Source organism: Juglans regia, chromosome 12 (genome assembly GCF_001411555.2).
Source record: "Juglans regia cultivar Chandler chromosome 12, Walnut 2.0, whole genome shotgun sequence".
Classification (NCBI taxonomy): domain Eukaryota; kingdom Viridiplantae; phylum Streptophyta; class Magnoliopsida; order Fagales; family Juglandaceae; genus Juglans; species Juglans regia.
The window spans coordinates 24,099,189-24,111,269 of record NC_049912.1 but is presented as its reverse complement, the minus strand read 5'-3'; the positions used below and the strand labels follow the sequence as shown (position 1 = coordinate 24,111,269).

General features: G+C 37.3%; 2 protein-coding genes and 1 non-coding gene across 3 annotated transcripts; 1 reads left to right on the top strand and 2 right to left on the bottom strand.

The window, feature by feature from the left end:
• Positions 1 to 1,449: 1,449 nt before the first annotated feature.
• On the bottom strand, positions 1,450 to 8,870 carry LOC108986148 (DNA repair protein RAD5B). Its single transcript, XM_018958671.2, has 18 exons — positions 7,668 to 8,870; positions 7,358 to 7,491; positions 6,994 to 7,129; positions 6,813 to 6,866; positions 5,941 to 6,090; positions 5,681 to 5,832; positions 5,500 to 5,584; positions 5,110 to 5,331; positions 4,732 to 4,872; positions 4,430 to 4,582; positions 4,108 to 4,175; positions 3,851 to 3,973; positions 3,666 to 3,765; positions 3,403 to 3,515; positions 2,716 to 3,292; positions 2,525 to 2,596; positions 2,337 to 2,435; positions 1,450 to 1,715 (listed from the first exon to the last, which is right to left on the bottom strand). The coding sequence occupies exons 1-18, from the start codon at positions 8,772 to 8,774 to the stop codon at positions 1,593 to 1,595; spliced, it is 3,609 nt and encodes a 1,202-aa protein (XP_018814216.1). The 5' UTR covers positions 8,775 to 8,870; the 3' UTR covers positions 1,450 to 1,592.
• A 1,706-nt stretch (positions 8,871 to 10,576) lies between these two features.
• Positions 10,577 to 11,917, top strand: LOC108986156 (enoyl-CoA delta isomerase 2, peroxisomal-like). Its single transcript, XM_018958678.2, has one exon. The coding sequence runs from the start codon at positions 10,879 to 10,881 to the stop codon at positions 11,599 to 11,601; it is 723 nt and encodes a 240-aa protein (XP_018814223.2). The 5' UTR covers positions 10,577 to 10,878; the 3' UTR covers positions 11,602 to 11,917.
• LOC118344073 lies at positions 11,878 to 12,005 on the bottom strand. Its single transcript, XR_004797840.1, has one exon. It is a non-coding gene; the product is annotated as a U11 spliceosomal RNA (small nuclear RNA).
• Positions 12,006 to 12,081: the final 76 nt, after the last annotated feature.

Below are 12,081 nucleotides of genomic sequence, written 5' to 3'. Positions count from 1 at the left end.
GGATGTTCGAGGTGAGTAATCAATTTCCTCTTGTCTATGTGGTTTTGCAGATTTCGTTTGTGGAAGAGAGGTGGATGTCTGCGGGGATGTATATATAGGAGAAGCACTACACACACGTTGTGTTTGTGGGGTCCACAAAGAGTCAAAATGGATTAATATATTATTCTATTTGATGAGTGGTAGCGTGGGCCCTGGGGCTCCGCTTTCCAGCTGATATTACTGTTCAGAAATGGTAATTGCAATCCGTACAATTATTTAAAAAAATAATAATAAATATAAAATTTATATAAAAAATAATAAATTTTAAGTTTCGTTTGCATCCTAAACTAATCTCAACTCATCTCAACTCATCATTATAACTTTTTCAAATCTCAATACAAAATGTAATAAATAATTCAACTTTTTCAAATTCTAAAATAATATTTTATCATCTTAACTCAACTCAACTCAACTCACTTCAACATCCAAACACAATCTTACTCTTTTTCAAAATGATTATACAGTATTTATACATTCTTCAATTACATATAACATTACACATTCCAAACGTCTCCTTAACCCACCAATAAAATGCTCTAAGGATGTTCACCGATTTTTTTTATTTAATAATTAAGAAAATATTTTTTAATAATATTATGAATTTAAAAAAATATTTAAGAATATAAAAAAAATGTATGAAAAAAAATAATGAAAAAAATTATTTAGGTGAAGTTTAGATAATGAGTTGAGATAAAACAAATTGAGATAATAGTTGAAAATTATAATAAATATTATTAAAATATTATTTTTTAATATTACTATTATTTTAAATGTTAAATTTTTACATGCTAAAATTTGTATTAAATGCTAAAAAATTGTTACATGCTAAATTTTTAGTTGATATAATATAAAATTTTAATCTTATTATTTAAATCTATTAATTTTATAACAAAAAATTGATATAATATTTTATATAAATTAAACACCACCTATACTATGTTAATATAACTAATATTAATTAAATTATTTTAATCTCATTATTCAAATCTATTAAACTCACTAATAAATTAAACCCTATGACATAATGGAAAAATAAATAAAATAGAATAGCAAATAGAAGGTCAACAAAAGAGTTGGGTGCGGTTTTGACGGTTCCTTTAACGGACCCCACCAAAACTTGTTGGCGCGGCGCTGTGACCTCTTTTCTCTAAGATCTACCGACGTTGCAAGTAACCATCTTTGTATTGCCGAATCCGATTACTGAACAAACCTACTAAGTTAACGTTATACAAAAAAAAACCTACGAAGTTAACACGGTCTGGATCAGGTGGAGCAGCCCACATGCATCCAACAACGTGGTCAATCCTAAACCTTGATGACGAAGATAATAGTTGTCGATACGTTTATCTGCTATATCTACATATTGTCGTGCTAGCTAAGAATTTTGTACCCGCTGTGACACTTTTGGACTGGCCGAGGATATAATCAGCTTCATTTAAATAACATACTGTAGCCTATAAATGTCGTAAATGAACTTTCCAAAATTGGGCATTTCTGGACTATACATATATGTATATAATATATAAGGCCCTCAAAATAAAAATTGTCAAAGTTCATCGGAAAAGCATTTTGAGCTCCTCAAGCCTGGCCGTTCGAACCTCCTGGTCGGTCAGGGCCCCAGCAATCATGCTCTGCTTGCGTGCCTGGACTTGCTGCATTCGTTCCTCCACCGTGTCCTAACAGAGAGAGAGAGAAAGTAACTAATACCAAAACCTTTAAAAATTGAAACATGAATAGTGGATGGCACGCATGCAGCTTTTCTGCAACCACTTCTTGACATAACAAAAGTAGAGTAACAAAAGAAACCCCATTCTCTTCTACTAAAATATACAACTGTTCCATTAAGCTAATGAACGAGTTTTGTTAGGTTAGGTTAGGTTAAGTTAGGTTAAGTTGTAAACAAGTCGGCATGGCCTAGTTTTATGTTATCGAGATCGAACTAGACATACCTAACCTACTTTTTTATGTTTTTGTTTTTGGTCTGTGAACTACTACAGTCTATCAAGTGTTGTTTAAAAAGTTTGTACAATGGTTGTGCATTAATTAACCCAAGAAAATCTTCACATCGGTGTTCTCCTTGGCAATGTCGGCGGCTGGCCTCCCTTGACATCTTCGGCCTAACCAAGCCAATACCTTAAGGGCTTAGACAGAAGTGCAACAGAAGAATGAACTTTGTTGCACTTGGGATTCTCAAGGCACCATCAACTACGGAAGTGTTTTTGACCTCTCACCATGAAAGCTTGGCTCAATTCTTGTCATTTTGAAGTGTTAAAAAAACGAAGAGTTATATATTTTACCTTCACAATAAATCTTCTAACACGAACTGTTCGCTTTTGTCCAATACGATGAATCCGCATTATTGCTTGCTCTTCAACGGCAGGATTCCACCATGGATCCTATATATTGAATGCGTGTTAAGAGGGAAGGGAGCAAACATACATGGGGAAAAAAGTAACTACGAGAAGAAAAGGGGTGAAAAATGTACCATTAAGAAGACATTGGAGGCTGCGGTTAAATTCAAGCCTACACCGCCAGCTCTCAAAGACATTAGCAATACCTGAAATGTCAAAGAAACATATATATAATATGCAACAACAATTTTTATTAATAAGCAAATGGAAAGAAATGTTGAGGTAGCAGAGTGCAAGAATTCTGGTGGAGAAAAAAGTGCTTTACCATCTTCTCTTTGGTCTCACTAAACTCCTTCAGGACCCACTCCCTCTGCTTCTGAACCAGCTTTCCATCAAATCTCAAGAACCCAATTCCCCTCCTCTTTAATGGGATCTCCAGCAAATCAAAAAACGAAGTCCATTGGCTAAAAACAATGCTCTTTTCACCAGAACCTGTCCGCTGAATACTTTCCAGGCACTCCAAGAGTCCTGAAACCTTTGAAGACTCCTTCCAGTTCTTCTCAACATCAACCCAGAACTGGTTTTCTGATGGACATGCTATGAGATCAGTCTTTTTTAGCAATTGTCGACAAATTGGGCATAGCCCAGATGTTGGAGTCCGCCAGCTTGAGAGGAGACACTCCCTGCACATTTTATGTGCACATGGAGTGAGCACAGGGTCATCTGCATACTCCAAGCATATGGGGCATTCTGTGTTTTCACCCCTCCGAATGCCTTCAACAACCTCCTCAACATATGCATGGGTTGGCACAGTCTGCTTTGTAGTGGTAGAGTTAGAATTAGTTTCAAGGAACCTTCTTGCAAGCTTGCTCAGGTCTGTATACTTTTGTGAATCAGCTCGACTGCATATGTTCAAAACAAGAATTATTAGACAAAAATAAAAAGAAAAAATGTGGCAAGATGAAATCCATTACAACAGATTAGCTCATGGCCTTTGCGATCATTTTCACACCTCATAACAAGAAATGGATGGTTGCAACACTGCCTCAATCGAAGCAGTAGCTCAAGGATATTTGCATAGTTGTGAAGAACCTTGCCTTGAGCAACAAACTGGTCAAATTGGACCTGTTTTCATAAATGAATGTAAGCTTCTTCATTTGATAAAGACATGCCTGCTTAACAGGCTAAGAATCCACTACAAGCAACAAGCAATTCCAAGTGATTGAGTGCAAAATAATGAAGTTAATGATAATAAGTAACTAAGATAATTCTCACTTTAGATCTCTTAAAAAGTGCATCATAAAAGTCATGTTCAGCTTCTGACTGTTCACATTCAATGATCTGAATGTCCGTTGGAGGGAGAACGAGTATGGGCCTAAAACAAAAGCACCAAAAGTTACGATGCTGACAGTTGCACAAACTGACTATTAATAGGGTCAAACGAAAGCAAGCGTGATCACCTTCCTTCTTTATCCTTCGACTCCTTTGTTCTTCTCAACATCAATGGCCTCAAAATAGCTTTGATCAGTTTCATCCCTCTTGGATCACCATTCTCATAGGGCTTTTGAATCAATTTGTTCCACCTACATTATAGATTAGAATTAATAAGCTGCTAATTATGAATTCTAGCAAAGCTTAAATTCTGTAAGTTTGTATTCCCAGGCAGTAACAGAAGAGTGATGCCTAGAAAGCTAGTGTTGAACAAGTTTTATCCTACCAAGCCCAATTGCACCATGGTTCGACGTGTAAGAAGCATAAGAGGCTGTAGAGATCTTCCAAGTTATTCTGCGGCAAGTGATAAAAAGGAGATTTCAAAAGTTAGAATATGATGTGCTAGAGTATTTCCTTTTCCTGACTTTTAAAGCTAACAGATCAATCATTTAGATGAAGGGTATTGGTTTAAAGACGGCTAAAAATGCATGCAATGAGTAGAACTAAAGAAAAAGGTACTATATACTTCGGTACCATATATTTCAGGGACTATTTGCCCGTGCAATTATGATGTTATCTCGCAAACAAGGTATATAAACAATGAAAACCTGAATAGGGGTTCCTGTTAGACACCACCGGCAGTGTGAGGACAATGAAAAGGCAGCCTGAGCACCTTGAGTCTTCCAGGATTTTATGGTGTGAGCTTCATCTAGAACCACCCTATACCAACTGACCCTGTGAAAGATGCTGTTCTCTGAATCCTGTAACAGGGTTACAAAGTTTCCTTTAAAAGACAACAGTTAAAAGTGGAAAGCTAAATGACTATCAGTGTTTCAAGAATTCCAGTAAATGAATTTTTTAGTTGGGAAAATGAAGCAATTGTCCATCTGAAGATATAGTATTTCCTTACATTTTTATAAGCTGCAGTTAATACTCCGTATGTTGTCAAGACCACATTGTGTTCTGCGATCACCTTTGGACTGGCTCTGCTCCCACCATAGTGAACGAAAATGGATATACTTTCAGGCTTTGAATGGGTTTCAAGCTCATCCTGGGATTTTTAACAGAATTAATAAGACACTCTAGTCAAGTAGATAAAATTGTGGTAACATTTCTCAGTTACTTTTCTCTCACTAATCAGTAACGAAAGAACCATTAGCATTTTCTGTTCTCTTTAGCCTAGTGGCATCATTGATCGACCCATAACATAAATCAAAAGGTTATTACTTGGGTTTCATAACTTCAACGATTATCTTTTACTTATTAACATATGAGAAAGGATATTCACCTTCCATTGTCCCAGCAATGCCATGGGACAAACAATGAGAGTTCCACCATTTGCTTTAGAAGAGGTTTTGACATGGCAATCTTTATTACTCTTTGTAATTTCAGTACCATCAGCGGTTGCAGTGCTACACTCGTGGTTAACATGGCATCCTCTACCTGGCCTTGCAAGTATAAGAGCGATTGTCATCACAGTCTTCCCAAGCCCCATCGCATCTGCCAATATCTGAAGAAAATACCTTATTGGTTAGAAATAAACCTCATGGACCATTGATATACAACAACCTTACCATCCAACCCATAACATCTAACACGCACAAAGAAAAAAATGGTTGGTTAATTCAATATAAGAAAGCAATCCACATGAAAGTGTAAATTAAGGGGTAGAACTCACTCCTCCTCTTGCCATCTGTGTTGCAGTTGGAAATTTTGTAGTTGATTCCCCTGAGAAAGTGTTCACATATATTGAGGAAGCCCGCCTGCAAAATAGCGTGTTAGCTGAAGTAATTACTTAATAGATATTTGATCTAACCGCACATGAGCATATGTGTGTACAGACACATAAAACTACATACTCATCACTTATTTGATATGCTGCCCAGCATGGATGAAGTGTTTTTGCTGCTTTCTCAGCATGTATTCCCTTCTCTAATTCTGACATCCAGTAGAGAGCTTGTTTCTGGTACGGCCTAAGATCACACATGAGTGTATATGGGGGTTCCATCTCCTAAAGAATTACATGAGGAATAAAAAAAGAAACCACTTGGTGACTTCCATATCATCATAATTTGCACCAAATAGTGAATGTAACAGATAACCGGTCAAATTGCTCTACCTCCAAGTTATACATTTCTGCTGCCCCCACAAGTTTATTCACCGATGACTCTGAGAGAGCTTGTTCATCTTTGCTTTGTTCTGGATACTGCTGACAACCCTTTCTTCGCTTCACAATGGGCAACATTGATGCAGCTTCTTCTGAATCATCCTGTTCAGATTAACAGCAAGTATTATTTTTTGTGACCTGTGCTACACTCCTGAGACTTTACCTATTAGCCTCATCATTCCCTTTCCCTTTCCCTTTCCTTTTTTATGGAGAGAGCTGATACTGTAGATTTATCAGTACATATATGTATGCATGGAATTGCTAAGACGCCAGCAACACGAATGCATATAGGAATGCGCAACATATAAGGGCAGACCTGAACTGCTGCATTGAGTCTTTACATAATTAAACAAAGAATTTTTGCAAGCAGAATGGCACCCTTACACTCGTATGGTGTGGAATCAACTCCAGAAGTTCATGCTATGCCATTTTGCCTTCTGCTATTGGTCCTCTGGGTGCAAATAACCAAGGCCATTTTCATTGGCATCCAGGGGGGGTCCAATAGCATAAAGTGGCTGACCCATGAAAAGTAAAATAAAACTCATCTCAACTCATCATTATAACTTTTTCAAATTTCAATACAAAATATAATAAACAATTCAACTTTTTCAAATTCCAAAATAATATTTTATCATTTCAACTCAACTCACTTCAATATCCAAACACAATCTAAAAATCCAAATGCTAATGCATGTCGGGTCAAATAACCAAACAACAGCTTTAAGAAAAAACTAGCAAGCTAGACTATTATTCAATCAAGCAACTGGAATATTGAAAATCAATAGGAAAAAAAGAAAAGAAAAGATGAGAGGCATCATACATACATCTAGATTTAGCACACGTTTCCGAGAATGAAGTTCTTCGGGGGTAAATTCAGCCTGATGACACACCAAAAAAGCACGATTGAAACTTAAAAAGTACTAAGAGAAATATCAGTCATCACAAGGTGTGTTCACTTGTAGAGAATAGTAAAATAAACAGGAAAGGCAAAGATTTAGAGCATACCTTCAGATATGGTTTAATTTTCAACAATTTAAACAGACTGAGAAGAGGATGAAGTGTAGAGTCAATGTTATAGGGAGCATCTAGCCTCCATGAAGACGCGTCATCCTTCGTGAAAATTGAATGGTGAATGTAAAAGCTGCCAGGCATGTAATCGGTCAAATTCGTTGAGACTATATTTGTGTTAGGAAATATACAATAATAAAATAAAAATTCAAACAAAACCAACTTAGACTGATAAATACAATCAATTAAAAAATACCAACAATTTGTTTCACCACTATATGATCCTGCTACTAGATTAAACTTTCAATTTTGGTTTGTGACATGAGAAAACAAGCGGATAGCACAAAATTTAAAGCCTTACCTTACGCATAGCATGATTTCTTGCATAATGGAAAGGTTTGATGGTGCAGCTACGCATCGTCCAAGAACTTTAACCTTAGAGGAATTTACAAGCGGAACAACACATTTTCCCCACTCCATCGGAAGCCGACCAATCTGAACAAAAGTTGGGAAAAAAAGAACGGTTCGTGCAACGTAAATAAACATCTAGCTCCAAGCAAATAAAAAAATCACATCTAATATTTCCAAGGAGAGGAAAATGGAAGGTTTGTACAGCATAAGGAAACTGCAAGTTATGAACTATATATGATGTAAATGTCCATGAAGTATACCTCTCCAGACCGTTTAGTTGAGAAACGAACAATCCACTGTGCATTATGTCTCCAATTTGTGGAAGAAAAAGCAAAATGGACAACCTCATTGTCAACCAATTTCCTTCCTTTTGAGGTCGAAAGTGCGGTGACTATTGTCCTTCCCACCAGAAACCATTCTGGATCCTCCGGAAAATCCCCATCCTCCACCAAGCCAGAAACGACCCTTTCCTCAACTATTTCCTTTTTCACCTTCTGAGGTTTCGAGCAAAAGTTAGAACCAATTGGTTCTTTCGCAGATACCTTGTTCTCAGCCCCAACCGGTCCTTTCACATATACCCTGTTCTCATACCACAAATCAGATTCCTTTATCACTTTAACTTCAGGCGTTGATTCAATAGGTAACTCTTCTTTTACGTGTAACTTATTATCAGGCCCCAAATCAGGTTCTTCTGTCAATTCAACTTTAGTCCTGGAATCATTTGGTAATCCTTCCTTAACGTGTACCTCATTCTCAGCCCTCAAATCAGGTACCTCTTTGACTTCACCTTTAGGCCTAGACTCATTTGGTGATCCTTCTTTCACTTGTACCTTATCTACCTTATCCTCAGAACCCAGATAAGGTTCCTCCTTCACTTTTACTTTAGGACTAGACTCATTTAGTGATTGACCATTCTCTAGATCTTTAGGACCCGCTTCTTTCTCTTGGGAAATGGAATACTCACCTCTAGACTTGACGCTACTGTTGTACCTAAGCCAGAGCCACTCTTGGAAGGACTTGCCTTTGACCCTTTCTAACGGAACCAATGCAAGAGTATTATTAGACACCTCGGGTTTATTTTCAGAACCCTTACTCAGAAAATCCATATCGGGTTCCTCCTTGACTCTTGCTACTCCTAGCTCTCTAGGTTGCTCTTCCTTCATCTGGGTTCTCAGACACTCCTCCTCGGACATCACCTTCGTATTCGTCGCCTTGAGGAACTCGTCAAAAGTCATTTCCTCCGCCTTGATCTGGGTGGAGATCCGAGCGCCGGTACTGGTAACGGTGCGTATCACGGTGAGGGGCTGGGGGAAGAAGACGGGATTTTGGTGGGCACCATCGGTGTCATCCACGGGTCGAGCCGCCATGATTTAGAACAAGAGAAATGGAGAGTAAGGTTTGTGAAAAAGCGAAATAGTGAAAGAGAAAATGAAGAGTTTGTGCTCAGAGAGAGAAGAAACAGAGGGAAGTGATTGTGAATGGGAAAGAGAAGCGGAGGGATTTTGGAATATAAATAAAAAAGTTGGCGCGAAAGGTTTTTACGGAGTTAAAATTCCCGGCCCATCTTCACGATTTTGGCGCGCAAGTGCGGGGGTAAAAAATAGAAAAGAGAGGTAAATAAATATATGACTTTGGCCAAGTGGCGTTTTAAGAGGTGAGCAGATGTTGCAGGGAAAGTTTAAACTACTGTCGTTTCGACTTTTTTGAAGAGAAAAATTTAATTGTAAGTAATTCTGCGTATTAATACGTCTATTCATTTAATATGATTGATCAGTAAATAAATTTTATTGAAAAAAATATTAATTTAAATTTAGAATATAAAAATAATAATATTAATACACATACTAATACACAAATTTACTTGTACGTGACGAAATTCTTTTTGAAAAGGAGCATCACTTTTTAGCCTATCTTGGTATATTGCCAACATTGATACACAAAAGAAATTAAATTAAAAATAATGTTACATACAATAGTTTTGATAAAAAATAAAATTTATTATTAAAAAATTAATTTTTTTCATGTGACTTTAATATTTACTCATTTTTTTATAAAAAATTATGTAATTTTTATACATTCTATAACTATAAATATTATTTGTCTTAAATTAATATTTTTATTTTGCAAAGATATATAGCAACCTATAGGTATAAGTATTAGATTATTAGAATCTTTTAAAAAATTATTTTATATTTTTTAAAAAAATAGTAAAATCTTAATGATAATCTGTAATAAAAAGATAATAGTGTCACTATTTGAATATAAGTATTCTAGGAAATCGGAAGAGTGGTGTCGACTTCAGAGTTATCTCAGGTGGTGGAAAGCTTTCCCTGAGAAAGCAAAATGATGAAAAAAGCGTTGGGCTATTAGTATATTAGAAAGAGCGCTGCTACGCCTACAGAAATTTCGGTATCCGAATAGTGTATCATTTTTTCATTTTTCTCTTATTTTATTTTCACCCATTTTTTAATCATTTTAAACATTTTTTAAAAAATAATTAAATATATATAAAATTATTATAAAATATTTTCTTAATTATTAAATAAAAATTAAAAACACAATTCGGTAGAAAATTTATGTGGGAGTAGTGTTTCTCTATTAGAAATACGATAAATACTTTAATCATAAAAATATTATATAAAAATAAATTTATAAATTGATATAATTTAATGAGATGCATTAGATTATAGTCATTTTTATTATAAAATAAATTTAACATATATTATGAAAGCACATCAATTCGGAGGGAAAATACTAAGTTTATATTTTAATTTATTTTCTTTATATAAAGGTCTCTAGCAAAATAGGAAATTTTTTGTATTTAGACAAAAAATAATCTTATTACTTATAAGATAATTTATAGACATGATTTTTTATATATAATTATATGATATATGATTATTACCTTTTGACATAACCACGTGGAAAAAATACATACTATGACCAAATCATAATTCTGCCACTGGTTAGATACAATTTACAATAAATCGAATTTTACAATTTCACCGTATCGAAACAGGCCAATTTTTTTTTATAAGATTGGTTGACGAAACATTTCTTTCAATATTTAATCAGATCCACACTGCATTAAATGCTCTATCTGAATTATAAAAAAGAAAATCCTTCCTTTCGTGACTTTTTCGACCAAACGTTTCGGTTTCGAGTGTATGAAAATCCATTTTAATTGTTTTTAAATGCTACGTGGCATTTGTTGATTGGCCGGCCTCAACGTTTCCTCAAGAAAATAAATAAATGACGAGTTGATACAAAATTATTTATAGAACAAATAGAGATGAGCAGGCTAATGTATGGTTAATTACTAAAACATGTGTTCCATCTTGGCCGCGCATTTTGATCCGTGATCTGTTACTCTCTCACTTCACACCGCACCGATCTTATAAGGACACGCACAGAGAGAAAGGCCCGTACCAAACCCCGCCTATCATTATCAACAGCCACCCATCCACAACCATGTGCACCTTAGAAAAGCGTGGCGACCTCTTCTTCCTAACCCTCACCGGCGACGGCGAGCACTGCTTCAGCCCGACAGTCATCGACTCCCTCATCTCGGTTCTTTCCCAAGTCAAATCCCAAGCCGTCCGCGGCTCCGCTCTGATCACCACCGCCCACGGCAAATTCTTCTCCAATGGGTTCGACCTATCCTGGGCCCAAGCCGCCGGATCCTCCTCCGGCGCCCGCGAGCGGCTCCACCACATGGTTGAGTCCTTCAGACCGGTCGCCTCCGCGCTCCTCTCGCTCCCTATGCCCACCATAGCCGCCATAAACGGCCACGCTGCCGCCGCCGGATTCCTCTTCGCGCTCAGCCACGACTACGTCCTCATGCGGCACGACAGAGGCGTGCTGTACATGAGCGAGGTCGACCTCGGGCTGACCTTCCCCGATTACTTCACGGCCATGATGAGGTCAAAGATCGGCTCGGTTTCGGCCAGGCGGGACATCTTACTCAGGGGGATGAAGATAAAGGGGGAGGAGGCGGTGAGGACGGGGATCGTGGACGCGGCGCACGAGAGCGCGGAGAGCGTGGTAGAGGCGGCGGTGCGCCTGGGAGAACAGTTGGGGCAGAGGAAGTGGAACGGTGAGGTGTACGCCGAGATAAGGAAGAGCCTGTATCCGGAGGTGTGTGGGGTGCTGGGATTGGCTCCGAAAACCGTAATAGCCTCTTCTAAGCTTTAGAGAGAAATTAATGTCATGGCCCTTCTGTCTGCCTCTGTGCGCCATCAAATAAGAGAAAATGTCTCGGGTCTAATAATCTGTGTATTTTGGGGATTTTCAAAGTTGGGGTTGGGTTTTGGATTATAAGTGATACATAAAATCACTCACAAAACAAAGTTCGAACTTCGAATCAATTTCATTGTCGGAGAATGTCATATTTTTCTTTTTAGGGTTGCTTTTACGTGCTACGTTTTCCTTTTATTCAAATTTGTGTTGAAGGTTTTGGAACTAAGGGATAGGAGGGTCGGCCAAAACGAGCCAACCCTGTAAGGTTCCACAAATTATGTCGGCCATATGTCTTGATAGCCATACAGCACTCACCAGTCAAGGGCGAGCGTGGCATAATTAGCCAACCGACCCTTTTAAATTTCCCTAGAGCATCACGACCCATATTTATATGAGACCCTTTCTCATCTCGCTTAGGTCTCTTTTCGATGTGGG

Coding starts and splice junctions, on each gene's coding strand:
- LOC108986156 (XM_018958678.2), top strand. CDS start 10,879: ATGTGCACCTTAGAAAAGCGTGGCGACCTCTTCTTCCTAACCCTCACC.
- LOC108986148 (XM_018958671.2), bottom strand. CDS start 8,774: ATGGCGGCTCGACCCGTGGATGACACCGATGGTGCCCACCAAAATCCC. Junction 7,492..7,667: donor CAACTAAACGGTCTGGAGAG/GTATACTTCATG, acceptor ACTTTTGTTCAG/ATTGGTCGGCTTCCGATGGA. Junction 3,974..4,107: donor CCATGGTGCAATTGGGCTTG/GTAGGATAAAAC, acceptor TCTATAATGTAG/GTGGAACAAATTGATTCAAA.